A 25822-nucleotide genomic window follows, 5' to 3' on the forward strand; every position below is an offset into this window, starting at 1 on the left:
TGGGGCCCGGAATTCAATTTTACCGGGGCCCATGTACTAGTGTACGTTTTCCGAATTTTTCTCCGAAAAAGTATTAACTATCCGCAGTTGTAACGGTTCCCATTGGGGCCCGGAATTCAATTTTACCGGGGCCCATGTACTAGTGTACGTTTTCCGAATTTTTCTCCGAAAAATATTAATTATCCCCAGTTGTAACGGTTCCCATTGGGGCCCGGAATTCAATTTTACCGGGGCCCATGTACTAGTGTACGTTTACCGAATTTTTCTCCGAAAAAGTATTAACTATCCGCAGTTGTAACGGTTCTCTTTTGGGCCCGGAATTTCACTTTACCGGCGCCCGTGTTCTTTTCCCGGGTTACTCTCCGAATAAGTATTAACTACCTCCAGTTGTAACGGTTCCCTTTGGGGCCCGGAATTCAATTTTACCGGGGCCCGTATACTTCTCCCGGGTTGCGTAAAAGGTGTAATCCTTTTGTTCCAGAACAAGCGAAAATACTCCACCTATTACAAAAAGTCTCCGTATTTTCGATACGGGTCACGTCGGGCTTCAATCGTAATATAGGCGGCGTCCATTCTAGACTGTATCGATTTCAAATCATCTTTCCATAAATACCACTTTAGCCGGGCAATAAATACGTCCCAAATTCACAAACAGCGTTCTCTCGATTCCCCGTAGCGACAGAAAAATAACGTAACTCATTTCACGCGTTTTACTGGCAAAACAATATCGTCCAAAAGTACGAGAAAGAAAAGAAATCTGGTATAATGTGAACAATTCACGGAATCCACAAATGGGAAACTCGCGGACTTTCTACGCGCTGGATAGCGTGCGAAACCGAACGATCGAGGGAATATTAAGAGACTAAAAAGAAATCTGAAAATGGCGAAACATGGACGAACGTAAACTAATGTTTTGTTGGGAGGTGGTGCGCGCTCGCCCAATCAAAGACAAATTCACCAAATCATAACGTCTGGGGAATGCGCTTACAAATGGACATAAAATGTAATCGTTCATAGAGCTTCCATAAGTGTATTTTTAGCGAGGGGTAAAACACTCTGCGAACTCTGTGTACAGTGCCGTACCTTTGACAGTGCTAAATGGAACTCGCGAACTCTTTAAAAATATGTACCTTTAACACATGCTCAATGCACGAACTCTGTGTACAGATTATCTGAGACTGTCTTACCCCTCGATTTTTAGACCAGTGGCGTAGGAGAAGTTGGGGCCAAAGCAGTTGAAGCCCAGTTATCTTTGAGGGGGGGGGGGCGCAGTCCCCTGGCGATAAGAAAAAACCGAAAACGGACCAGATTTAGTATTTTTTGCATTTTCAAATTTGATAGATGAATTTAAATTGATAATTAACCTAGAAGTAGAAGATATTTAGTAATTTTTCAAGTTCATTTTGTTACAAAATCAATATTTCTTAAGAAAATTAAGGACCCAATTATGAAAACAGTGGTTAAACTTCGCCACTTATAAACAGAAACGTTTACGATCACTCCAAACAGAGGGGCAGATTACTTTGTTACCGCTAGGAGCAACAAACACAAGGAGAACGCAGCCAGCCTTAAATCACGCTAAGGCCGTGTTGTGTACAAATTTCATTGGACGAACCTTTACGCTGTAAGTTCTACCAAGGACAGTAGATACAAGGACGAGAAAGCAGGAAAATAAATTCTATTTTAAACGTCTTCATATTCACGGGGAGTTAGATGTAAACAAACCGCGGCCATTGTTAAGACGTGGTTCACCATGGACAGTATTATTGTAGTTAGTTTTTACCATTTTGATGTTAAATTAAAAATAAAACTACGAGCGTAAATAAAAAAATGCCCATTTGTTTTGAACACTTAAGCCTCGTCAAGAACCGCTAAAATTAGGTGACCGCCATTTTTTTTGTTTACAACTAACTCTCCTCGCGTTTAGGTCGTTTTAGTTGATATATTCCAACAGAGGCCGCCAATACACTTTCTCGTCCCTTTATCTACTGTCCTTGGTTCTACGGGCGGAGGGAAAGACAATTTCGGAATTTTCCCCTTCCGACGGCAGCAGGCGCTAAAGCGTCTAACTAATGAAAACTGTACGAAAGAACTTGCACGACTTTTGACGGGTTGCGTTCTGCTTGTGTGGGGTGCTGTGTTTGTTGCTCCTAGGTTACAGGGTGTCCTAATAATCCTGATTCAAAATGTAATCATGATTTAATAATTTTTAATCTTTGTCAAGCCAAAGCTACAGATTTAATTTTAATCTAATTATAATTTGATCATACGAGGGTGTCCTAATAATCATTGGAGTTAACTTCCCCTCGCTAGAAACAGTGCTTTGTATTGGCGTTTCGTCAAGCTATCTTGGTACAGCTTTTGGTAACATACAGAAATTTTGGCTACAATACACAAGCTCTGTAATGATAATTACTTTAAGATGTAGTATCAGGTTACGCTTGACGTGCGGGCTAGCTAAAACCCCGAGCAAAAAAATTAGGAAAAACCTTGAAGATAAAATTGACCATTATCCGCGTTTTCAATTTTTGAAGATATTTCTTTAAATTAAAAATAAACAAATCTAAGAACAAAATAAAGATTTATTTTAATAATAAAAGCTCTTAGTTTGAAGTACTACATAGATTCAATAACAATATAAAAATAAAAATTTGAAATTGCGTGATATTAACAATAATACAATAATAAAAATTTGAAATTGCGTGATAATAACAATATTATAATAATAAAAAATTTAAATTGTGTGATAATAACAATATAATAATTTGAAATTGCGTGATAACAATATAATAATAAAAATTTGAAATTGCGTGATAATAACAATAATATAATAAAAATTTGAAATTGCGTGATAATAACAATAATATAAAAATTTGAAATTGCGTGATAATAACAATAATATAATAATAAAAAATTGAAATTGTGTGATAATAACAATATAATAAAAATTTGAAATTGCGTGATAATAACAATAATATAATAAAAATTTGAAATTGCGTGATAATAACAATAATATAAAAATTTGAAATTGCGTGATAATAACAATAATATAATAATAAAAAATTGAAATTGTGTGATAATAACAATATAATAAAAATTTGAAATTGCGTGATAATAACAATAATATAATAATAAAAAATTGAAATTGTGTGATAATAACAATATAATAATTTTAAATTGCGTGATAATAACAATATAATAATTTTAAATTGCGTGATAATAACAATATAATAATTTGAAATTGTGTGATAACAATAATATAATAATAAAAATTTGAAATTGCGTGATAATAACAATATAATAATAAAATTTGAAATTGCGTGATAATAACAATATAATAATTTGAAATTGTGTGATAACAATAATATAATAACAAAAATTTGAAATTGTGTGATAATAACAATATAATAATAAAAATTTGAAATTTCGTGATAATAACATAATAAAAATTTGAAATTGCGTGATAATAACATAATAAAAATTTGAAATTGCGTGATAATAACAATATAATAACAAAAATTTTAAATTGCGTGATAATAACAATAATATAATAATAAAAAATTGAAATTGTGTGATAATAACAAAATAATTTGAAATTGTGTGATAACAATATAATAAAAATTTGAAATTGCGTGATAATAACAATATAATAATTTGAAATTGCGTGATAATAACAATATAATAACAAAAATTTGAAATTGCGTGATAATAACGTAATAATAAAAATTTGAAATTGCGTGATAATAACAATATAATAATTTGAAATTGTGTGATAACAATAATACAATAATAAAAATTTGAAATTGCGTGATAATAACAATATAATAATAAAAATTTGAAATTGTGTGATAACAATATAATAACAAAAATTTGAAATTGCGTGATAATAACAATATAATAATTTGAAATTGCGTGATAACAATATAATAATAAAAATTTGAAATTGCGTGATAATAACAATAATATAATAATAAAAAATTGAAATTGTGTGATAATAACAATATAATAATTTGAAATTGCGTGATAACAATATAATAATAAAAATTTGAAATTGCGTGATAAAAACAATATAATAATAAAAATTTGAAATTTCGTGATAATAACATAATAAAAATTTGAAATTGCGTGATAATAACATAATAAAAATTTGAAATTGCGTGATAACAATATAATAACAAAAATTTTAAATTGCGTGATAATAATAATATAATAATAAAAAATTGAAATTGTGTGATAATAACAAAATAATTTGAAATTGTGTGATAACAATATAATAAAAATTTGAAATTGTGTGATAATAACAATATAATAATTTGAAATTGCGTGATAATAACAATATAATAACAAAAATTTGAAATTGCGTGATAATAACGTAATAATAAAAATTTGAAATTGTGTGATAACAATAATATAATAATAAAAATTTGAAATTGCGTGATAACAATAATATAATAATAAAAATTTGAAATTGTGTGATAACAATAATATAATAATAAAAATTTGAAATTACGTGATAATAACAGTAATATAATCATAAAAATTTGAAATTGCGTGATAATAACTATAATATAATAAAAAATAATAACAATAATGCTTCTTTATTGGAATGACTTTTAAGAAAAACTTTTTTACAAAAGGATCCTGGTCAATAAAATTATTTAAATTAAATAATATCAATCTTTACACTCTTGTTTTAAATAGTTTTAAACATCCTGGTCAATAAAATTATTTAAATGAATTAATTTCAATCTTTACACTCTGGTTTTAAATAGTTTTAAACATTCGCCATAAATTCAAGCAACGTCACGTGAAATCTACATGTTTACACCCCACCTGGCAATTACCCAACGAGCAGGGTCAGTGCCGAAGTCTGTTCGATGTGGCGTCGAACTATAGCTAATGTAATGAGCGGTATAGAGTTGGCACTGAGGGGGGGGGGGGGCACATTGGATATCGAATTTTCACTTTACAACCTCCCACCATGCAACGTTCAACGGGGGGGGGGGTAGCATTCGCTAGACGTCTAAACGACCATTAGGCGTCGAAAAATAGCGACTGAAGCCTCTGAAGGCCAGGAAATAGTATTCGGCGTGGCAGCCTCGGCTCAGTTGGCCAATGGAGTAGCCGCAAACAATTCCCCGTCGCTATGGCAACGTCAAAGGCTATCACACCACGCGCTACGACCGCGCACTCGTCGCGAAACGAAAATTGGACTAAATGACCGACTGAGGAGGTCACGGCAAGGCCATTTCCCATTCGGATATCAAGACGGACAGCCCCGTGGTCAGTCGCCACTCGCCTGTCAGTCCGCGCCCAGAGCCTACGTACCCCTTGAAAATAGCTTGGCGCGTATGGTCGAAGGCGACCGAAGGGACTACTTACTCCCCCCCGGGTTCTGTTGGAGGTGGGCTTGTATTCAAATGAAGGCAAAGAACTTGTTAACAGGAAAAGGTATCGCCAGTTTCCCTGACGGACGTGCCTCTGTTTTATTCCGCCAAGCGCCCCTAATTGACATTTTCTCCCCAACGCACCCCCCCCCCCCCCGCGCGTCCGGATAGAGTACTAACATAAGTAATATTAGTAACCTTAAGTAGCTTGTCTTGTTTATATTATTTTCTTAAAACTAAACTAGGTAATATACCTCATAGGTGAGAGGTTCCCAAGAAGCTCATTTACCTACCTTGCCAATTTAGTTATTTAAAAACCTAATTTTCCCCCTATTAATAATTTTAGAATATAGTATTAATAATTTTAGAATATAGTATTAATAATTTTAGAATATAGTATTAATAATTTTAGAATATAGTATTAATAATTTTAGAATATAGTATTAATAATTTTAGAATATAGTATTAATAGTTTTAGAATATAGTATTAATAGTTTTAGAATATAGTATTAATAGTTTTAGAATATAGTATTTTATGTATTTCCCGTTAATTTTAATTCAAAAACGTATTTTTAAAACAAGGCGATAGCTTAGGAAGCAAACAACATTATCGGGAGATATGCAAATGGATACTTCTTTTAGAAGGGACATTTACTTTTGATACTACCTATTTCGTCCACCGAAAAATAAGAATAAGGAGTATACAAATTCCATAATCGGGACGTTTCGAAGTTTTTTTTTTCATGTTGTCTAGTTTCTTAATCAGAAAGTATAAAAATGAAATTCACAGAATCCGACAGAAAAATTATGCGGATGAAGTCGTTAACATGACATGGTTAAACTTTAAAATAGGTATATACCTAAATATGGATATAAAATTTAAGAAAATTTAAAAACATTTTATAATTAGAGCTTTTTAAAAGAATTAACTTTATTGGAAGTAAGGGGCTACCCCCCGTGGCGTAGCCAAGGGGGGGTTTCCGTGTACAACCCCCCCCCCCCTTGGGTCTACCTTTGACTGTACTAAATTGCCACCCCCTTCTTGACCCCCTCTTACCAATCACATAAAATTTCCCCCCCCCCTTGACTAATTTCTGGCTACCCCTGTTTACTGATTTTCGAAATACATTCGGTGTTTTCCACTAGTTAATTTTGCAGTGATTTAGGAAGACTGGAGCCCCAACCATCCGGTGGAGACCGATAGACAGAGCCTGTTGCAAAAGTAAGTTTGTCTAGAATTTGCCAATAATAATAATAAAAGATTTTTTTATTGAGATAACCTTTTCAGTACATAAGACTGCTTTACAAAAGGGTCTCCGATATTAAATTAAACACCTAACACAATTTCAAGTATCACTAGAATCTTATATTTTAAAACACTTTCGTTAAAACTATGTCAAGTAGGACAATTTAATCTTATTCGGGATAGTTTGCCATAAAGTTATTCCATTTTCAATATAACTTCTATGGTCGAATCCTCGCCAAGCATACTTTTGCAACAGTCGCCCAAATGTGTAGCCAACCTATGGTACTTATTCGCTAATATTTTCAACCTATGGTACTAACAAGGAGACGAGCCGAGCTGATTTTCACCGATTTTGTTTAAATTCGGGGGATAAGTAGACCTTTACGTAACTGAAAATTTCCCCAAAGGAAAAGTTTCGACGGGCTTTTGTTTTTGATTACTTAAAATCTACCTTTCCCTGTGGAAATTAACATGGAGAAATCGAGGAGTCGGACATTTACCAAAATGCCGTACACTTTGTCGAAAATCGCAAAATCTTTTAACTCTCTCTATGGTAAATTAACATTGAAATCCCAAAACCACTTCAAAAAGTACTTATAAAATCGCCAAAATCTCTACGAAATCCCGAAATCCCGTACAACATAATGGCTAGTGTCCGACCCCTCGGAAGAAATCGCAGACTTTTAAAATATAAAAAATTAATTATATTAAAAACTATATACTCATTTACCTAAATTAACCTGAATTTACCCAATGTACAATTTTTTTAATATAATTTATTGTTTTAATATATAATTTTTTTTTTAAAAAATCAGTGAATTCACCATGTTAATTTTCTTTGGAAAAAGTAGATTTTAAGTAATCAAAAACCTTTTCGGTTGCCATGGTCAAACTAAAGCCCGTCGAAACTTCTCCATTTGGCTAATTTGAAGTTACATAAATGTATACTTATCCCCCGAATTTAAACAAAATCGGTGCAAATCACCTCGGGTCATCTCCTTGTAAGTAGGAATAAATTCTTGTTCATACTTAGATATTATGACTACATTCAAACGGTCCGCGGCTATCATGGTCTAATTATCTCCCGGCACGAAAGGGGGAAGGAAAAACGTCACCGGGGGGAGCTTCAATCGCGCCAGTGTTGTTAATTTTCCGGAAAAATAAAATGCGGAGAAATTTCCAGAAAAGTTTCCGCAAATCGGAAAAAGAAAAAATTGAAACAAAAATTACTTTTTAAGGGTTTTTAATGTTTTTAACTTTATCGATATAAAATGTCTAATATCAGTATACATACTACAAAACATTAAAAGTGTTACATTGTTAATCAGTGTAAACTAGTCTAGAGGTTTAGTTTTACTTGTAGATTCGAAAAAATTAGGTGAAAATGCCGCTTCATTTTAATTTGCAAACAATATATTAGACTAATCATGGAATGAAAACTTTTTAATTTTTTTCGGAAAAATACGGAAAATTTTCCGGAAAAAAGGCTTTCCACGCAGATTTCTTATTTTAAATGATATTTGTAATAAATGTATGATGGCAAATAAGCAAAATACTAGTTCCAAATCCACGGGTATAAAAATAAACTTAGATCATGAAAATATTCTTAACCCCAAACATACTTCAACACCTAGGATCCCTCCTACAACTCCTAAAAGGTACGTCTCTAAAATATTCATATAAAGACAGGACATAAGCCGAATTCTCTTAAACCAAATAATAACAAACGTTGTTAGTCCTGCTGAACTAGCTCTATAGTCTGAATGAAAAGTTTGGCCGGTTTTGGGCCGATTTCGTAGAACGCTCTATTTGAGAAGCGAAAAATTAATTTTGATTTGAAAGACAGGGACGCGTAAGGGGAGCGGGTTGGGCAGAGGGTTGGAGGACCCATTTCGGGGTGTTGAAAGGGTTACGAGGGCAGCGTGTTGAAGAGAGGCGGACGGGAAAACGCTGACATTCGCGCTCCGATTGTCAAAAAAAAGCTCCAAGAGGCGGGTCGGGACGGCGTTGGGCCGGAACAATTACTTTCCGACTTCTCAAGCACCACTCGGACACGCGGGAGCCAAAACATTATTAAAATATTTACAAAAAAAAATACATTGCTTTATGTTGAGCCGGACTCAATCGCAAAATGAGATTGAATAAGCAATCTGTCACTTGGACAGCGGGAAGCCCAGGCACGCGAGCGAGTATTAGAGAAATTTAACCCGTACCAAATTTGCCTATAACTTGAAATTTAATGATAAACACAGTGGCTATTTGCCGAAGTAAATTTTCAACACTTATACAAATTAATATTTGTACAAAGCACACGGAATCCCTAATTGAAAATTTGGTTCAAAGGGCGCACGGAATCCCTAATTGAAAATTTGGTTCAAAGGGCGCACGGAATCCCTAATTGAAAATTTAGTTCAAAGGGCACACGGAATCCAGGCTAATTGAAAATTTGGTTCAAAGGGCACACGGAATCCAGGCTAATTGAAAATTTGGTTCAAAGGGCACACGGAATCCAGGCTAATTGAAAATTTGGTTCAAAGGGCACACGGAATCCAGGCTAATTGAAAATTTGGTTCAAAGGGCACACGGAATCCCTAATTGAAAATTTGGTTCAAAGGGCACACGGAATCCCTAATTGAAAATTTGGTTCAAAGGGCACACGGAATCCCTAATTGAAAATTTGGTTCAAAGGGCACACGGAATCCCTAATTGAAAATTTGGTTCAAAGGGCACACGGAATCCCTAATTGAAAATTTGGTTCAAAGGGCACACGGAATCCCTAATTGAAAATTTGGTTCAAAGGGCACACGGAATACCTAATTGAAAATTTGGTTCAAAGGGCACACGGAATACCTAATTGAAAATTTGGTTCAAAGGGCACACGGAATACCTAATTGAAAATTTGGTTCAAAGGGCACACGGAATACCTAATTGAAAATTTGGTTCAAAGGGCACACGGAATCCCTAATTGAAAATTTGGTTCAAAGGGCGCACGGAATCCCTAATTGAAAATTTAGTTCAAAGGGCGCACGGAATCCCTAATTGAAAATTTAGTTCAAAGGGCGCACGGAATCCCTAATTGAAAATTTAGTTCAAAGGCGCACGGAATCAGTAATTGAAAATTTAGTTCAAAGGCGCACGGAATCAGTAATTGAAAATTTAGTTCAAAGGCGCACGGAATCAGTAATTGAAAATTTAGTTCAAAGGCGCACGGAATCAGTAATTGAAAATTTAGTTCAAAGGGCACACGGAATCCCCAAGCTAAAATTTTGTTCCAAGCACACTGAATCCTTCAATGAAAATTTCCTTAACGCAAACACACCCCTGATAGTTCAAACATTTCCTATAGTTTATGGAACCCTGTGTCGTTGGCTAACCTTTTAAGACCCAAAAAGCTTTGAAAAAAAGACTTCCTGGTGGGAATCTTTACCTCGCAGTTCAAACTAACGCCAGCACAAAGCATTCAGTCCGACGACGCCAGCGGAAACAAATTAGCAGGGACCGGGGCAGCCCCCTTTTAGTGGCAGCTACCGCGGAGGTATTTCTCGCGGGTCCGAGGACACATCGGAGCCCGGAAACGGGGCCAATCAAAGCAACAACGAGCAAATATTTATTTATCAGAGACGAATCGTGGCCCGGCGAAGCGAAAGGGGCTCTTTTAGCTCATTGTCATTCAATCGCCGCACGCCGCCACCAAAAAGAAAAGCGATAAAAAAGCCCTTCTTCCCTCGGACAAAGACCGTTTGGTCATTATGAGAGGACGGGGGGGGCGCTCTTCCCCGTGGTCAAGCCATTGTCGGAACGGTCAGACAGGTGAAGCCGTTCTCAGGGGAGGGACAACTCGGCGGCCCGAAAGCCGTTACGCGGTGATATCCGCACGTACACTTAAGGCGACCAGCCTGGCACGCAGATTGTACCTTCCACTCGGCGAAGACGGCGCTGTCAATGGATTCGCGTTTGAGATACTAGAACGAAAATTCATCGGGGATGAGAACTGTTATGATAGCTATACTAGAGGCGAGATTCACCTTTAACTCGATTCAAAGTAGAGTGAGGTACGATCTGTACAGGGAGTTCACGGTTGTGTCAGATGGGTTTGTTACTATAGTTTATCTAATGCTAAAAATAATCTAGATTATAATTATAATTCGAAAAGTCACACGTGTGTTTCAATAATTTGGGAGTGGTGGCAATAACCAATTCATTTCTAATTAATAATCACTCTCCTTTGGGGTTTAAAATTGTGTAGGTATTTCTCAATTTAATCGTTAATTAGGAGATTTATCACATTTTTAAAACATTAACTTGAAATTAACAAAACTATTTTCAACACAATGCCTTCGTAGAAAAGTAAAATATCGGGTGTCAATGTTAAATCAACGACTTATACCCTAAATCCATTTTACACCTGAAACTACTAAACTTCATTGAGTGTTAATATTTTGTTGATAATAAATGCACAATGATCTCACAACTTACGGACTTTGCAATTAAGCTCGCGAAGAAAAATCAACGCGTTAATTTACACAGAAAAATCAAGAATTCGGTCCAATAGTTAGTCTTGGGTTGCATATTCTTTCTAAACAAGGCTGTTATGTCCTTTTAAACTAGTGTTGATAATTTTCCGGAAAAATAAAATGCGGAAAAATTTCCAAAAAATAAGAAATTGAAACCAATTACTTTTTAAGGGTTTTTAATGTTTTCATCTTTTTATCGATATAAAATGTCTAATATCAGTAAACATACAAAACATTAACAGTGTTACATTGTTAACCAGTTTAAACTAGTCTAGACGTTTAGTTTTACTTTCAGATTTGAAAAAATTAGGCGAAAATGCTGCTTCATTTAAATTTGCAAACAATATATTAGACTAATCATGGAATGAAACCTTTTCGGAAAAATACGGAAAATTTTCCGACTTACAACGCTATTTTAAACGTAAAAGGGGATATTGCTAGTTATTTTAAATTTAAATAGATCGATTTTGAAAGTCAGTGATAGAAAATATCTTTTCCCATATTTTGCGAAGACGCTCCTTTTTGAGAGAAAAAGACTTGAGTAGACGACATTTTGATGTGGGGAAAGTCAGGTCTTCATAACATAGGGGTTAGGGAATTGTCACTCACCGACTTTCGAATCTACGTATTTTAATATCAAAAATATTATTTTGTCAAAACAATCTCAAGTCCTTTAAAGTTTTAGTCCATTTCAGTGTCAAAAAAATATATTTAACTTACCTCTAAAATAATATTACTACAGACTTCTCAATATTACTGGATATAATGAACTATATTTCAACGAAGCCCTAAGATCCCCGCCTTTAATAGCGCTAACAGGCACCAGCGATTTTAAATATTTTATCAAAACAATCTCAAGCCCTTTAAAGTTTTAGTCCATTTCAGTGTCAAGAAAATATATTTAACTTGCCTCTAAAATAATATTACTACAGACTTCTCAATATTACTTTATATAATGAACTATATTTCAACGAAGCCCCGCCTTTAATAGCGCTAACAGGCTCCAGCGATTTCAAATATAGTGAAGCGAGGGCCATTGTAAATATGTCTTAAAAACTTTTGAAATTTCTGGAAATATTGCTTATAAATATTTTCTCCAAGTACAGGTCATAAAAACGTCAGAATTCCGTATAAAGAAAAAGTTGGTCGAAAATCTCGAGTGCCCGTACGGAGAAGAAGAAGCTAGGACTATAGGCGAAGGAATGAACGATAATACGCCCCTGGTCATCACACGTGAGGAGGGCCAAGAGGGGTGTCAATGAAAAGGGAAACCCGATTTGTATCTTTCAGAGTACCGGCGAGGAAATAAAAATTTTCGGCGCTAACAGTTTCTTCAGACCCGCCGATTAAAGGCCCCCGGCCATGTGGACAAAATACCCTATTGGAAATCGAATCTCACCTGACATCTCTCTACAGCGTACAACCCCTACACCCTTCGCTTTGGAACTGGCTGTCGGCTAAGGTATAGGTCCGCGAATCCAAAATAGTCTCCGGAAATGGAATAGGTGTCCATTGTCCATCGCGGTTTTCTTCGCGAATTGAGACAAAATGGAAGTGTTATCTAAGGCCTAAAATAACTTTTTTGCACTCTTTTCTCTCGCGAGGTCTTTTTTTGTGGTCTGCGGCGAAAAAGGCCATTTCGCGACGAGTTTTAAATTGGTTTTGTTCGCGGTTCAAACTGATATTTTTTTTCTGTACAGCACTTTCTCGTCGAGGAAATTGCGAATCTTTTTCGCGCGAGGTCTAATGTTCAACCGCGCCGTGTCAAAATACGTAATATACGATACCTATAGGTCATTTAGGTGATTTTGGCCCTACAAATTGTTATTTTAAACGGCCGTAAGAAAGCGAATTTATTTTAATTCGGTTTTTCTGTTATTTGGTCAAATGAACGGTAATTCCACTTTTATGTTTTCTTACTGCATGCCGATGCAGGTTCTCGGACAACAGGCTTTATGTCAACTTAGAACGGGGGAGGCAAACATGGTATATTAAACATTATAATTATAAACTGTTTAAATGTAACTAAAAACCATACAAAACCTTGTTTACTTTAATTGCCGTGAAAATATATTTTAATTAAAAAAACCATAAAAATATGTTTATAACTTGCATAAAACTATTTTAAGCAAATTGTAGTTCCTTAAAATCTTAGTTTAAAACGACAATCCTTGATTTTAAGGTACTTTTGAATCGTTACAACACAATTTATGCCCATTCAAAGCTACTTGAGACTGACTACACATCAGCGTTTCGCAAACATAAGAGACTTCAAAACATCAAAGATCAATTCAGTTATAGGTCAGAAAAAGTCCTTATTTAACCATATGAATAAATATCGTACTAATTTTTTCTATTAACTTCTAAGATAATTTAAAACGAGTGGTTTTCAAAGAATTTTTGGGAGACATAATAATATACGGTTGATTATTTATTTCACAATACGCAAAAACATTTACAAAATAGCTATGATTGGGTGGGTCGTAAAAACTTGCTAGTTCGAAATTTCTACGAAACAAACCAAAATGAATACTAACCAAAGACGAAACGAAACTAGGTAGCTAATCAATGAAGAACCCTTTCAACACGAGCGTAATCCGCGCGAAAAAGCCAACACCGAAAAAGAAGACTTACTAGATATGACGGCTGCAGAGAGAAGCCCCTTTGTTAAAGCTGACAATTTCGACGCTCCAATATTTTCACATAATTCCCGATTTCAGGGCGACATTTTCGTATTAATAGTCTCGAAACCACGAGCAATGAAGTTAAAATTGACGTAAAGTAAAATTTTCGCGTTGACTTTTTGACTGGAGAGAGAGCGAGAGCCTTCGACACAGGTGACCGACGCCGGGGAAACACACCTGACGAAAACAACTCGAAATGTCGCGTGCGGCTAATAGCAGACGAAAAGTTTAAAACGCGCGATTCCCCGACGCTCTCCTCCTACTGGCGCTGCTATCGATTTTTTGGCGCCAACAATAGAGCGATCTGATTGGCCAAAGCGGCGCTTCTAGCGCGAGTAGAGAGAGGATTACGTTATTAACCATTTTTTATCACGTAAATTAGACCGAACAACGGCTATTTTTCCCAGGAAAAAATGCGCTACACTTTACGAGCTAAACGCGAAACGTCATTTTTATCAGAAGTAGTTTATTCATTCATATTTAGACACGCGCGTCTGCTTGCTACCATTTTCGTGTTTTCTCTGATTGTAAGAACGAACAGCTACTCTCCGCACACCCCGGTGACCCCCTCCCTCGCTTAGCAAATATTTTCCCAAAAGAAAATAGACATAAGGAATAGAAACTCTGTCCTTCTTGGGATAGTCTTCGTCTATTTTCTCATAGATTTCAAACCTAGAGATAGCTGTTTCTTTTCCTTATTTATGTGAATTTTTAGGCGGTATGTCCAAAAATATTTAGTCGCATATTTAGTGCATGTTTGGATCTAGCAAACTTTGTTACCTGCATTTTATTTTCACATGCAAAATTAATTTTAAAATCGATCTAATTTTTATATTTTATATTATTATTTAGAAAATAACCTGCAGGGATTCAAAAATGACATTATTACTCAAATTTAGTCTGTAGACTTCGAGATTAGAAAAAGGCAGCGCCATCTACTTTAATACCGCTGAACTAAAAGTGTGAGCAGACGACTCTGGAATTGAAATGTTTCTAGGAATCTAGGCTAACACTTCAGGGGTGCGTTATCAGTATTCCGGGCTATATTCAAAGTCCTTTAATCTAAGTTTGCCGAAATCAAAGCTAATATAAACCTCGTACCCTAAATTCGAAATAACTGCATCGCGCTTAATCAATGGCGTTTACCCATTTCCTGCCGGAACTCCGAAAACATTAGGCCCAGAGTTACCATGGTTACCAATTGTATGACGCGCTGTTCGCGAAGCAGGGCGTCATCAAAGATGGCCGTGATAGACCGATGGAGGATAATTTTTCGGAGGTCACGTCCCTAAAGTGGGTAACCGCTTCGTTACAAAATCGGCAACCTCTCAGAATTCGAATCTAGGGTACGGAGTTCTATATTTTCTTTACCCAAATGTAACATTTTATTTGCCTATAATCAGTAGGCAACTTTGACAAATTCGATTTAAGCCTTAAGAGTAGGTTTTTTGTTATTTTAACTTACATAGATGGCGGTAGTGTTTCAGTCGAAAGGCTTAAAATTAAATAAGCCCTATAATAGGTGGTTTTTTTTCGCCTGTTCTGGGTTTTTTGAGCAGGTTCAAAAGTGTAGCCCTATGACGTCATTTTACTCCAATTCTATCTTGACGAAAAAGACGAGTTTGAGTAAGAAGGGAGTAGTTAGAGGTTAAAGGTTATATATTTGTTATGTTTTAAGATGACGACCGGTGGTGAGATCATCAATATAGGACTCATTTTTCTTATTTAATAATAATAATAATAATCAGCTAGGCTAATACCCAAGACACCACCTTAGGTCTAAGTCATCAAGCAACTTTTAAAGTTATTAAATAGCATTTAACAATTGGATATTCGTTATTAAAAGCTTGCCACATGTGAAGATGTTCAAAACCCGTTATGTTTTCGTGAAACGAAATTTAAGCAGACGAATTTTCTATATAAGCTAGATTACTACGCCTCCTTTCGACGAGGAGTAAAGAGTGTAACGTTTGAGCTCTGGAACAAGCGAACAAAATTCGGGACAGGGTAAATCTTACCCCGAGAACAGGCGAATAAAACGTTTTAGGGTAAAAAGTTTACACTTTTTGTCCTGGGACAGGCGAAAAAAACCACCTATTTCTTCCTTAGCTCTCGGGACTACTACAAGGAAGTTCTCTTCCTATTTTTTAACTCCCTTTGACGAGCAACATTTATTTAAGCGTTAATTAAGTTATAATTGTCACTTTTTGTATTTCAGAGTTTGATAATTGCAAACATATTTTTATCTTATAAGTACCGAGGTTAAGCAACATAAATGTATTTAGTATTTACAAAGAAATGTAGTTTCGAACGAAACTTACAAACCTAGTAACGGCATTACCGAGGCCTTCCCGTTCCCGTTAACAACGCCGAGTGTTCAATTTATTTAAAAAAGCCGGAAAAGATGTAAAGCTCCAAGTAATGACTACCCCTCCCTGAGAATCCCGAGATGAATAGAATTCGCGTTCTATAAACTCTTACAACAAAGAATTCTCAGAAAGAATCGGAAAGAATACAAAGTGCGAATTAAAAGTAAAACAATATCTTTAAACTGCTCTTTTATCTCTTTATTTTTGGGTAACTTTTGCGCGACTAAAAAATAAAGGGACTTACCAAATCCTACAATTTTCGGTTATCTCTCTCGGGGAGGTCGCGACGTTTGCTGGCGAAACTATCGCCGATGTGCAAATGGTGAGTACGCGTGCTTCTTCGCCTCAACGAGCCCATTATTCTTCACTCCTACGCTCAAGAACTAAGAGTTTTTGGACGAAAAGGGGATACCGAAAATGTGCCTGCAAATTAAGAGATATATTATTAGATGGACATCATTATCGTAGGATTAACAAGGCGTCCAAGCGGATAATACCTATCCAAATATCATACGTAGATGTAAGAGCGCCATCTAGATTTCAAAATTAAAATAAATGACCATTCCGATTAGCAATGAAGTTTCTCTCTACCTTATGAAAATCAACTTCAACTAAACTAACGAGGAGTGTACCCGAGGTGTAAATCACCGATTTTGATGAAACTCGGGGGGTATGTAGACCTTGGGATAACATGAATTTTCGCCAAGGGAAAAGTTACGCTGGGCTTCCGTTTTGCTATGGCAACCGAAAATGTTTTTGACAACATAAAATGAAAAATCTACATTTAAAAAAGCATGGGATTTTCTCGGTTTCACAGGGGGCTACTTGATGGATTTCACCCAAAATGGTTAAAATTTAGCATTTTAGTTGAAATTTTTATTTTAATTTTGGGTTTTCAAAAATTTTCACAGGGTCCCCCCCCCCTGTGAAACCGAGAAAATCCCATGCTTTTTTAAATGTAGATTTTTTCATTTTAAGTTGTCAAAAACATTTTCGGTTGCCATGGCAAAACGGAAGTCCAGCGTAACTTTTCTCTAGGTAAAAATTCATGTTACCCCAAGGTCTACATACCCCCCGAGTTTCATCAAAATCGGTGATTTACACCTCGGGTACACTCCTCGTTAGTTTAGTTGAAGTTTATTTTCATTTCCTTCTTTTCACATTCAAAATTTTTACTGAGAGCTATTCACAAGACCGACTACATTAAGGCTTCGTCTCTGTTTTGCGTCCGCTTGCTAAAGCGTCACAAGTAGCCTTTTACAGCGCTTCGCTAGGGCAGATTTTTTCTTGTGATGACGTCACTCCGTTACTAGCTCTCAGTAAAATATTCCCCAAATTGACAAACTTATGGAAAATCTTATAGACTTATGATAGTACTTGTTGAAATAATGGAAACTTTTAACCTGTAAACAGAACTTCGTGTTTTTGCTAAGCCTTAATATGTCAAAAAAGCTAACTGGTTAAAAGGAATCACCGTGAAAAGTTTCCACAATTGTCGTACTATTCAAAAATTCAATATAAACATATTTTTTGCTGAAGTGACCAATTAATTGGTACAATTAATATGGCAACAATAAAATTGCATAGTCTGAATGTTACTTGTCAAATATGCACTAAGTTTACACTGCGCATTGATCACGAATTTTACATTAGCCATTAGAAATAAATGCTTCCAAAAAAACCCAATCAATAGCGATCCTAGCGGCAAAAAACATGAATTTTGTTTATACATCATCCAACGTTTTACTTCACAATACCTTTAAAGAACTACGAAATTTTACTAGTGAGAGCCAGGGTTGGACATAAGGCACTAGTCACGGCATTTGACTACTAAAATAAATGCTTTGACTACTAAATTTAATCGAAATCTGGGGGCTCACTAGTCAATTTGACTAGTGAAAAATTTAAATAAATATTCATAAATAATGGCGAATATGGCGTATCATCAATTCATCATTCATCAATCCCATTTTATTTATCATGTAATAAACTCCTATTTTAATAGGCGAAACTATAAAGTAAATTTGGTCATAACCAACTTGTTAAAATGGGAAAACGAAATCACGTGACATCCATATCACAGCCAACATGCATTCGGTAATTCCTGTTCATAGTTGGCCGTGCGACGGAAAATAAAAAAATATTCCTTTCAGATACTGCAGACAGAAAATTAATTTTAACCTTTCTATTAAGATGGTTTAAATAATAATAATAATACTTTAAATTAGATATTTTAGATTTTATTACTCAAAATTTAAACCGCCATTAGCAAAATAAAATGAATAGTGGTTCGTATTTCTTAGGATAGATGGCGCTTCAGTTCTCCACAAAAAGTCACGTGACTACCATCTTTTCAGCCCCCCTAGACTTTATAGTTTCGCCTATTCTGACGGGTAAAGCCAAATGTTCGCGATTATTGTTTATATACCGCCATTTTTACCCCCCCCCCCCACTAGTCAGTGACTACTAAACTAAATTAAGATAGGAGGCTCACTAGTCAGGCTGACTACTAAAAAAATATCCTTATGTCTAAATTTAATGAAATATGAATAATGTATTGGCATAAGTAACATAATATCAATAAGGATGACACTTCCTATTGCTTTAATCCTAATTTTCTAACCGAACCTTTTTTCGGAACTGATACTCTCTTCAAGCTGTGATTGGCCTCACGACTTACCGTTTTGGATGACTACTTTTTGATAAAAATTTAAGCCTAATATCGGAGAGCACGTTCTGGAGTCGCGAGGGGCTTTGGCTTTGTTTTGAAGCCCACGTGCGAATCACGCGTGATAAAACATACATGAGCTCGTGGCGCCGAGAAAAACTTTTTTAATTTTTATCTTTTTAGCCTAATATTCCGCCTATCTATCGGAAATCAGATATTTCGGCTTAGCGGAAGTCTCGCGTATTTTAGACACTAGAGGGCTCTGTGCTGAGAAAACATCTTGATGAAAATCAGTTTGGTTGTAAATCTCGTTAATTGTCATACTTATCGTTATTATGTTACTTATGGTATTGGGAATATAAGTATTTTAACTCTTTTGACATTTTAGGGTGGTACTCCCTAACATTGTTGAGGTCTTCCGTGAAGATTTAGTTCCATTTAAAACGTTTTATAATTATATATGTGTACAATTACATTTCTATACATAAAGGCGCTACGCGTAGATTTTATGGCGAAGTCATTCTGAAAAAAATAATATAAAAGCATGGCACCATGATGGCACCAGCTACATTGCCTGTTTCGAACCACAGCCAACTTTGATCTCTCGCTATAGCCGCCAACCCGGTGTAAGCGAATTATGTGTCGTTATTCAGACGAAACTCCAGCAGCTAATATCTCGCGTTGGCCGGTACGTGCCTATGTTAGTATTTTCCATTTGACTGCTCGATATTCGCAATCACTGTCTCACCCAAAAGATTATTAAAAGATGGGTACTTATGAGAGGCTTCGACAAAAAAAATATATATAGGGGCACGGGCTGAGTGACTCTTACTACAGCTAAAAACAAGAAACTATAAACGTACATTTATCAAGTGTGAGCTGTGTCAATTAGCCTTTTCAGTGTACATAGAACTACGTAGCGGTCAACGCGAGAAGCTCATTAGCTGCTGGAGTTTGTCCGCTAAAAATAGATTTGCCAGTTTGTGGCTCCTAAATTGAAAAAGCTAATATTGCAACACTTTGTCAATTGTCTTCGTGTGTAGTTTTGGTCATATGTATTGTAGCCTAGCAACTGGGTGGAAGCATGGACCAAGAATCTAAGGGGACTCACTGTTCTCGATATTTTGACATGGTAGGCATGGCCTAAATCGGAAAAGCCGCTTTGAGATGCCCCAAGAATAGTTGATTTTATAAAATGTCTTCACGCTTGTCCAACTTGTTGAAATGTTGCCCTGGAATAGTTCAGCCAATGCCTAAGAATGAGTTCATAAACTCTTTAGTGGGAGAGAAAACGGATCCACAGCTGAAGCGGCGGGGAGGCAACATTTCAACAAGATGGTCAAGGTTATTTTATAAAAAGAACTATTCTGTTCAACTATCACCTAGGAATAAGAATGACCCGTATTTCCATCCTCCTAGCTATCACTACGAAAGGCTTAGTCCTGGCCAAAGATAATATAAAACTCGTATCCTAAATTCGAAATAGCTGCCTCGCGCTTAGTCAATAGCGTTTACCCACCTCCTGCCGGAACTCCGAAAAATTATCTAAATAATTAATAGTTTGCCCAACAGAGCGTCATCAAAGTTGGCCCTAATAAATGGAGGCTGATTTTTCGGAGGTCACGTGCCGGAAGTGGGTTAACGCTTCGTTACAAAACCGTCAATCGGAAAGCTATCAGAATTAGAATCTAGGGCCGCGTTCAGTGACGCTCAAAAGAGGGGGAAATTGTTAATTAACCGTTGATCGTGACGCCACGTCTGTTGAGCGCTTTTTTACGATTGTTGTAAATTTTATAAAATATCGTCTGTTGTGTCGTCCGCAACTAGCCTTCCCGCGTGCTGTGACGTCACGATTGCGTTTATCGAAAAAAATAACCCGCTCTTCCAGCCGCTTATTTCATTGACTCTCCGTTTGCAAACGTGACGTCAATCCCGGAAGTGAAAAAAGTCGTACAGTAGCGAATGCGCATTCAACGGTCCAACCGTTTGCTGTTACTGAACGCGGCCTAGGGTACAGAGTTCTATATTAGGTGGTTTATTTTCGCTTATTCCGGGGTTTTGGAATCGGGTAAGAAAACTAAGGTTATGACTTAATTTTACTCCGATTGTGTGGTGGCGAATAGTTTGAGTCGGAGGAAAAACGTTTTTTCAAAATGACTGCCTGTGGCCTTTTTAAAGATAAATTCGAGCTAGAAGGAGTAAAAAGAGTAGCCCGAATACTCCGGACCGGAACAAGCGAATAGTTTATGGGGCGGAGTAATTATCATCCACAGAACTGGCGAATAAAACGTTTTGGGTTAAAAAGAGTACACTTTCAGTCCGAGAACATGCTCAGGAGCAGTGGTGTAGTCCTAAAATAAAAAGAACCGGGGCTCTACCTGGGTACAGCCCACTTCGATTGCGCGCGAAATCGAAGTTGGCTGTACCGGCCCCTATGAATGTACGTCCAACTTCGATTTTTAGCGTAATCGAGCTGGCTGTACCTAGGTAACGATTTGAAATTGTTATGGTATTTTTCTGCGGGCAAAATTTATCATAAATTCACACACCCTTTATTCCGGAAAAATGATATACGAAAAATAGGCAGGGCCCGCCCTGGCAAAATGTAAAAACCAAGGCGGGGCGGGGCCCTGCCTTTGAAAAAAGCACCGGGGCGACGCCCTGCCCCGCCCTGGCTCGACTACACCACTGCTCAGGAGACAGTACGTGCGAGAAAGTTAGGTTAGGCTTAGTTCATTAAAATTTTTCAGTTTGGAAATGAAATGGATTCCAGTGAATTTGATAAAAAAAACTTCAGCCAACCAATTTCAAAAATAAAGGGTCAAAAACCATGCTAAAACTTACTAAGCCTAATCATTTAACCAGGGTCTCTTAAGGAGAGGTCTTGGTACCTTGGGTTTTTTCGTGTAACCCGTTTGTACTAAACCTGCTACTTGACGAGATTTAACCAAAGATATGGCACGCCATCCTGGTCAAAATTAAGTTGAAATATAGGGTGATGGTTTGGAAATATAGGGTTTTGGTTTGAAAATATAGGGTTTTGGTTTGAAAATATAGGGTGATGGTTTGAAAATATAGGGTGATCATTTGGAAATATAGGGTGATGTTTTGGAAATATAGGGTGATGTTTTGGAAATATAAGGTGATGTTTTGGAAATATAAGGTGATCTTTTGGAAATATAGGGTGATGTTTTGGAAATATAGGGTGATGTTTTGGAAATATAGGGTGATGTTTTGGAAATATAGGGTGATGTTTTGGAAATATAAGTTGATGTTTTGGAAATATAAGGTGATCTTTTGAAAATATAGGGTGATCTTTAAAAATATAGGGTGATCTTTTGAAAATATAGGGTGATCTTTTGGAAATATCGCCATCTCTCGCTTTTGCTTTAAAACTATTATTTGCAGTGCTACCGCTCACTTATCATGAAATCAGGGAATGCGACCCTCCTAGTGTTTCGAGAAAAGATAGGTCTATAATGGACGAGGGTCTATTTTTCCAAAAGATCACCCTATATTTCCCAAAGATAACCCTATATATTCAAAAAGGATCACCCTATATTTCCAAAAGATCACCCTATATTTCCCAAAGATAACCCTATATATTCAAAAAGGATCACCCTATATTTCCAAAAGATCACCCTATATTTCCCAAAGATAACCCTATATATTCAAAAAGGATCACCCTATATTTCCAAACCATCACCCTATATTTCCAAACCATCACCCTATATTTCCAAACCATCACCCTATATTTCCAAAAGATCACATTATATTTCCAAACCATCACCCTATATTTCAACTTAATTTTGACCAGGATGGCGTGCCATACCCTATATTTAAACTTAATTTTGACCAGGATAGCGTGCCATACCCTATATTTAAACTTAATTTTGACCAGGATGGCGTGCCATACAAAGATAATTTAAACTCGTACCCTAGATTCGAATACTGAGAGCTTTCCCATTGACGGTTTTGTTACGAAGCGTTTACCCATTTCCGGCACGTGACCTCAGAAAAATCGGGCTCCATCGGTTGCGGTAAGGCTCAAACCATCGAGCGAATTTTTTCTGAGTTCCAGCGGTAAGTGGGTAAACGCTATCGGCAACGCGCGAGAGAGTGATTTCGAATCTAGGGTACGAGTTTAAATTATCTTTGATTTAACCAACAGCAACGGGGCTATTTTGGCATAATTAAACGTGAACGCTCTAAGCGTTGCCTCCAACGCTCCAAGATAGCGCAATTTTTTCTAAGCTCAAAAGCCTTTACATAACTTTAAGAATATAGTATTCAAAATACTAATAATTTTCGAAACGGTAAGCCCGAATTATTCAAATTTACATCATAATATATCAAGGTTGTCTTTAATATTTTTATCTTTGAAAAATTTAGCCTGCTGGAATAGCGACCGGCTGATGAGTTCAGTTTAAAAATATATGCGAGATTTCGTAAAATGGAACATAGTCGCCATCTATACTACTTAAATAATATTTTCACGTTACAATTCTCACTGTCGTCTGCTTTAAACCTTTACTCGTAGGCCGAGCTAAGCCGTAAACCCGTAAGTTAGTACCTTACTTTCTCTACTAGACCTCCAAATCTATACCAAAATGAACCTAGTAACAATCAGTCTTAAAACAACGACCGATGTAATTATAACCACCATTCAGTTAAGTCGAAATCGGGCAATATCAACTTCAGCAGTAGTAAATGGAAAGCGGAATTTCAGAAAATTTCAGATACCAAACAAACGTGGTTTTCGAGAATTCAAAGATAAACAAAACAGACTTGGTTTAATAAATCACCAGGGTGTTAGACCTCCAGGGTTTACTCATCCTATAACAAACAAATTTGTTATTGTACCAGAAATGATCCCCGAGTTAATAGTCCCTGATTTGACAGGTTTCAAATTGAAGCCTTATGTTTCATATCAAGCTAAGGATGTGACTCAATCAGAATTCACAGCAGAAGACCTTTTCAACGCCATTTATGCCCAGAAAATTATGGAAGACTTTAAAGCTGGTGCCCTTGAAGAAAATGGAGATCCAAAAAACCCATCGGAAGCAGAGAACTTAACCCCTCACGAAGCAAAAATCAGAGCTCGCAGGACTGGAAGCGATGTTTTTCGCGGAGATGACCCTGATTTTTCCACTCACTTAAAAAATTAATTGCCGTACAACTTTTTATTTAATAAAATTATATTACAATAGTCTAAGATTTTTTATTAGTGAATTTATTTAAACAGATCGAAGCATTTTTGATTGTCTCTTTTCTTCTAACACGGCTAATTGTTCTTCAACAATTGCTTTTCTTTCTTCTAAAAATGGGCCATAATCTTCAGAATCTAGCTCGGGTACAACTTTAATTCCGCATGTATAAGCAGAATAGATAATTAACTGGCAAATGTCCTTCAGAGGGACACAGTCAAATGTTGGATCTTCACTTTTAACCTTGGCAATCTCATAAATATGTTTTAGTGATACTTTCCCAGCTATTTCTTTGCTGTTCTCCATAGCGCCTCTATCAATACCTGCAGCTTGCTTTAAGAGATAAGCAACAGGCGGCTTGTGTATTACCAAATTATATGTGCGATCAGAATTAACTGCGATTCTGCATGGCATAGGAACCCCTTCCTTAATATCTTGGGTTCTTTCATTAAAATCTTTGCAAAATTGGACTATGTTGATTCCTCGTTGTCCAAGCTGTGGTCCAAGAGGTGGTCCAGCCATGGCTAATCCAGCAGGAATATTTACATTTAGAGGAGTACTGTGATTTATTTTTCCAACATTTCGCTTCATTTTCTTTAATACCCGTGTAACTTTCGACATGATTTTCGAATAATATCTAGTTATAAACAATAAATTGGAATCCAACACGCAATGTTTAAATTTTGAAAAATTTTACACTGTCGGTGTAACTTCTAGCAGAATGAGCAATTTATAATATGACCTTGAAAAATAAAAATTCAGTAAGAGTTCTTCCTAACAGAGTGGCTCATTTATTCAGACTTGATCAATTTCTGTAGCAGCTTTTTAAAAATATATTTTGAATACTATTTTAATTAATTTTATATTTTGGTGAAAAATCCACAGTTTGCCCTTCGGAACCGTGGTAAAAAGGTTCCCTTTATTATTAAACTGTGATGGTTCAGCTGACGCATTGAGTTGGGAATATAATACTTCTAGAGCCATAATTTGTATTTGATGGCTGGGGGCACTTTCTTAAAACCTTGTACTAAACAAAACAGTTATCATTAGTCGGTGGCGTCATCTATTGCAAGTTAGTAGTGATAATAATTTAAGCCAGTGACGCTATCTACCACCAGCGTGACTGTGAAAGATAGGTGACGCCACCGACTAATGATTACTGTTTTGCTTCGTACACCTCTGCCACAGCAAATATAAATTGTGGCTCTAGAAGTACTATATTCCCAACTCGGTGAGCTGACCCCATTCAGATCTATTCAAGAGGTCAACTAAAGGATATAATTTCGACCTTCTGAAAGGTACTTCCCAAATATTTCACTTTTATAAGTTCAAATACTAAATTATTTCATTTAGTTATTAATCCTTGTAGATCAAAATGGGTTTGCATTTCGGACAGTTGGCTAAAATACGGGGGATAGTTTATTTCACGCTATCGCCCTTTGAGCAAAGAACCTTCCAAGGCTTATTCTCCAAAGGATTTCCAAATGTAATTCGACGAATCGCAACAAAAAGCCTAATTGTCGCTCCTCGTAAGTTAACTATTCATTACATCACTTTCTTGTAGTAATGTTTATTTACTATTTACAGCATTTATACTGGGTTATTTAATTTATGATTGGGGAAAATCTGAACATACCAGACTGAACCGTAAAGAAGGAGGTGCTATCCACTAAATACTAAAAATGATAACTTAATTAGAATTCAGCTTGTAAATAAAAAACATTAAATCTGTTATGACACAATTATT

General features: G+C 36.1%; 4 protein-coding genes across 7 annotated transcripts in view; 2 read left to right on the forward strand and 2 right to left on the reverse strand.

Annotated features, from left to right (window-relative positions):
* Positions 1 to 14039, reverse strand: part of LOC149945394 (uncharacterized) — a 109371-nt gene extending 95332 nt beyond the window's left edge. Inside the window, exon 1 of one of the 3 annotated variants that reach the window (XM_090175240.1) lies at positions 13782 to 14039. The gene's annotated coding sequence lies outside the window, so the exon portion shown is untranslated. Of the gene's footprint in view, positions 1 to 12546; positions 12566 to 13777 lie in introns of those variants that run through there. The other 2 variants (XM_090175241.1, XM_090175242.1) reach the window with 2 other exon arrangements.
* Positions 14040 to 23403: 9364 nt separating this feature from the next.
* mRpL41 (mitochondrial ribosomal protein L41) lies at positions 23404 to 24083 on the forward strand. The gene has a single exon (XM_090175583.1). The coding sequence runs from the start codon at positions 23479 to 23481 to the stop codon at positions 24034 to 24036; it is 558 nt and encodes a 185-aa protein (XP_090031709.1). The 5' UTR covers positions 23404 to 23478; the 3' UTR covers positions 24037 to 24083.
* On the reverse strand, positions 24084 to 24975 carry mRpL11 (mitochondrial ribosomal protein L11). Its single transcript, XM_090175582.1, has 2 exons — positions 24818 to 24975; positions 24084 to 24712 (listed from the first exon to the last, which is right to left on the reverse strand). Exon 2 carries the CDS (start codon positions 24694 to 24696, stop codon positions 24106 to 24108), a length of 591 nt encoding a protein of 196 aa, XP_090031708.1. The 5' UTR covers positions 24697 to 24712; positions 24818 to 24975; the 3' UTR covers positions 24084 to 24105.
* Positions 24976 to 25255: 280 nt separating this feature from the next.
* Positions 25256 to 25817, forward strand: UQCR-Q (Ubiquinol-cytochrome c reductase ubiquinone-binding protein). Of its 2 annotated transcripts, none has more exons than XM_090174819.1 (3): positions 25256 to 25373; positions 25429 to 25604; positions 25663 to 25817. In XM_090174819.1, the coding sequence occupies exons 2-3, from the start codon at positions 25451 to 25453 to the stop codon at positions 25746 to 25748; spliced, it is 240 nt and encodes a 79-aa protein (XP_090030945.1). In that variant the 5' UTR covers positions 25256 to 25373; positions 25429 to 25450; the 3' UTR covers positions 25749 to 25817. The 2 variants fall into 2 exon arrangements, with proteins under 2 accessions (XP_090030945.1, XP_090030946.1); XM_090174820.1 differs by having other exon boundaries at positions 25445 to 25604.
* Positions 25818 to 25822: the final 5 nt, after the last annotated feature.

Source organism: Leiobunum rupestre, chromosome 5, assembly GCF_980474605.1.
Source record: "Leiobunum rupestre chromosome 5, qqLeiRupe1.1.hap1, whole genome shotgun sequence".
NCBI classification, from domain to species: domain Eukaryota; kingdom Metazoa; phylum Arthropoda; class Arachnida; order Opiliones; family Sclerosomatidae; genus Leiobunum; species Leiobunum rupestre.

What these genes read in the sequence shown, in the direction of transcription:
- UQCR-Q (XM_090174819.1), top strand. Translation starts at nt 25,451, where the DNA reads ATGGGTTTGCATTTCGGACAGTTGGCTAAAATACGGGGGATAGTTTAT. An exon ending in AAGCCTAATTGTCGCTCCTC is followed by an intron (nt 25,605 to 25,662) that starts GTAAGTTAACTA and finishes TACTATTTACAG; the next exon opens with CATTTATACTGGGTTATTTA.
- mRpL11 (XM_090175582.1), bottom strand. Translation starts at nt 24,696, where the DNA reads ATGTCGAAAGTTACACGGGTATTAAAGAAAATGAAGCGAAATGTTGGA.
- mRpL41 (XM_090175583.1), top strand. Translation starts at nt 23,479, where the DNA reads ATGAACCTAGTAACAATCAGTCTTAAAACAACGACCGATGTAATTATA.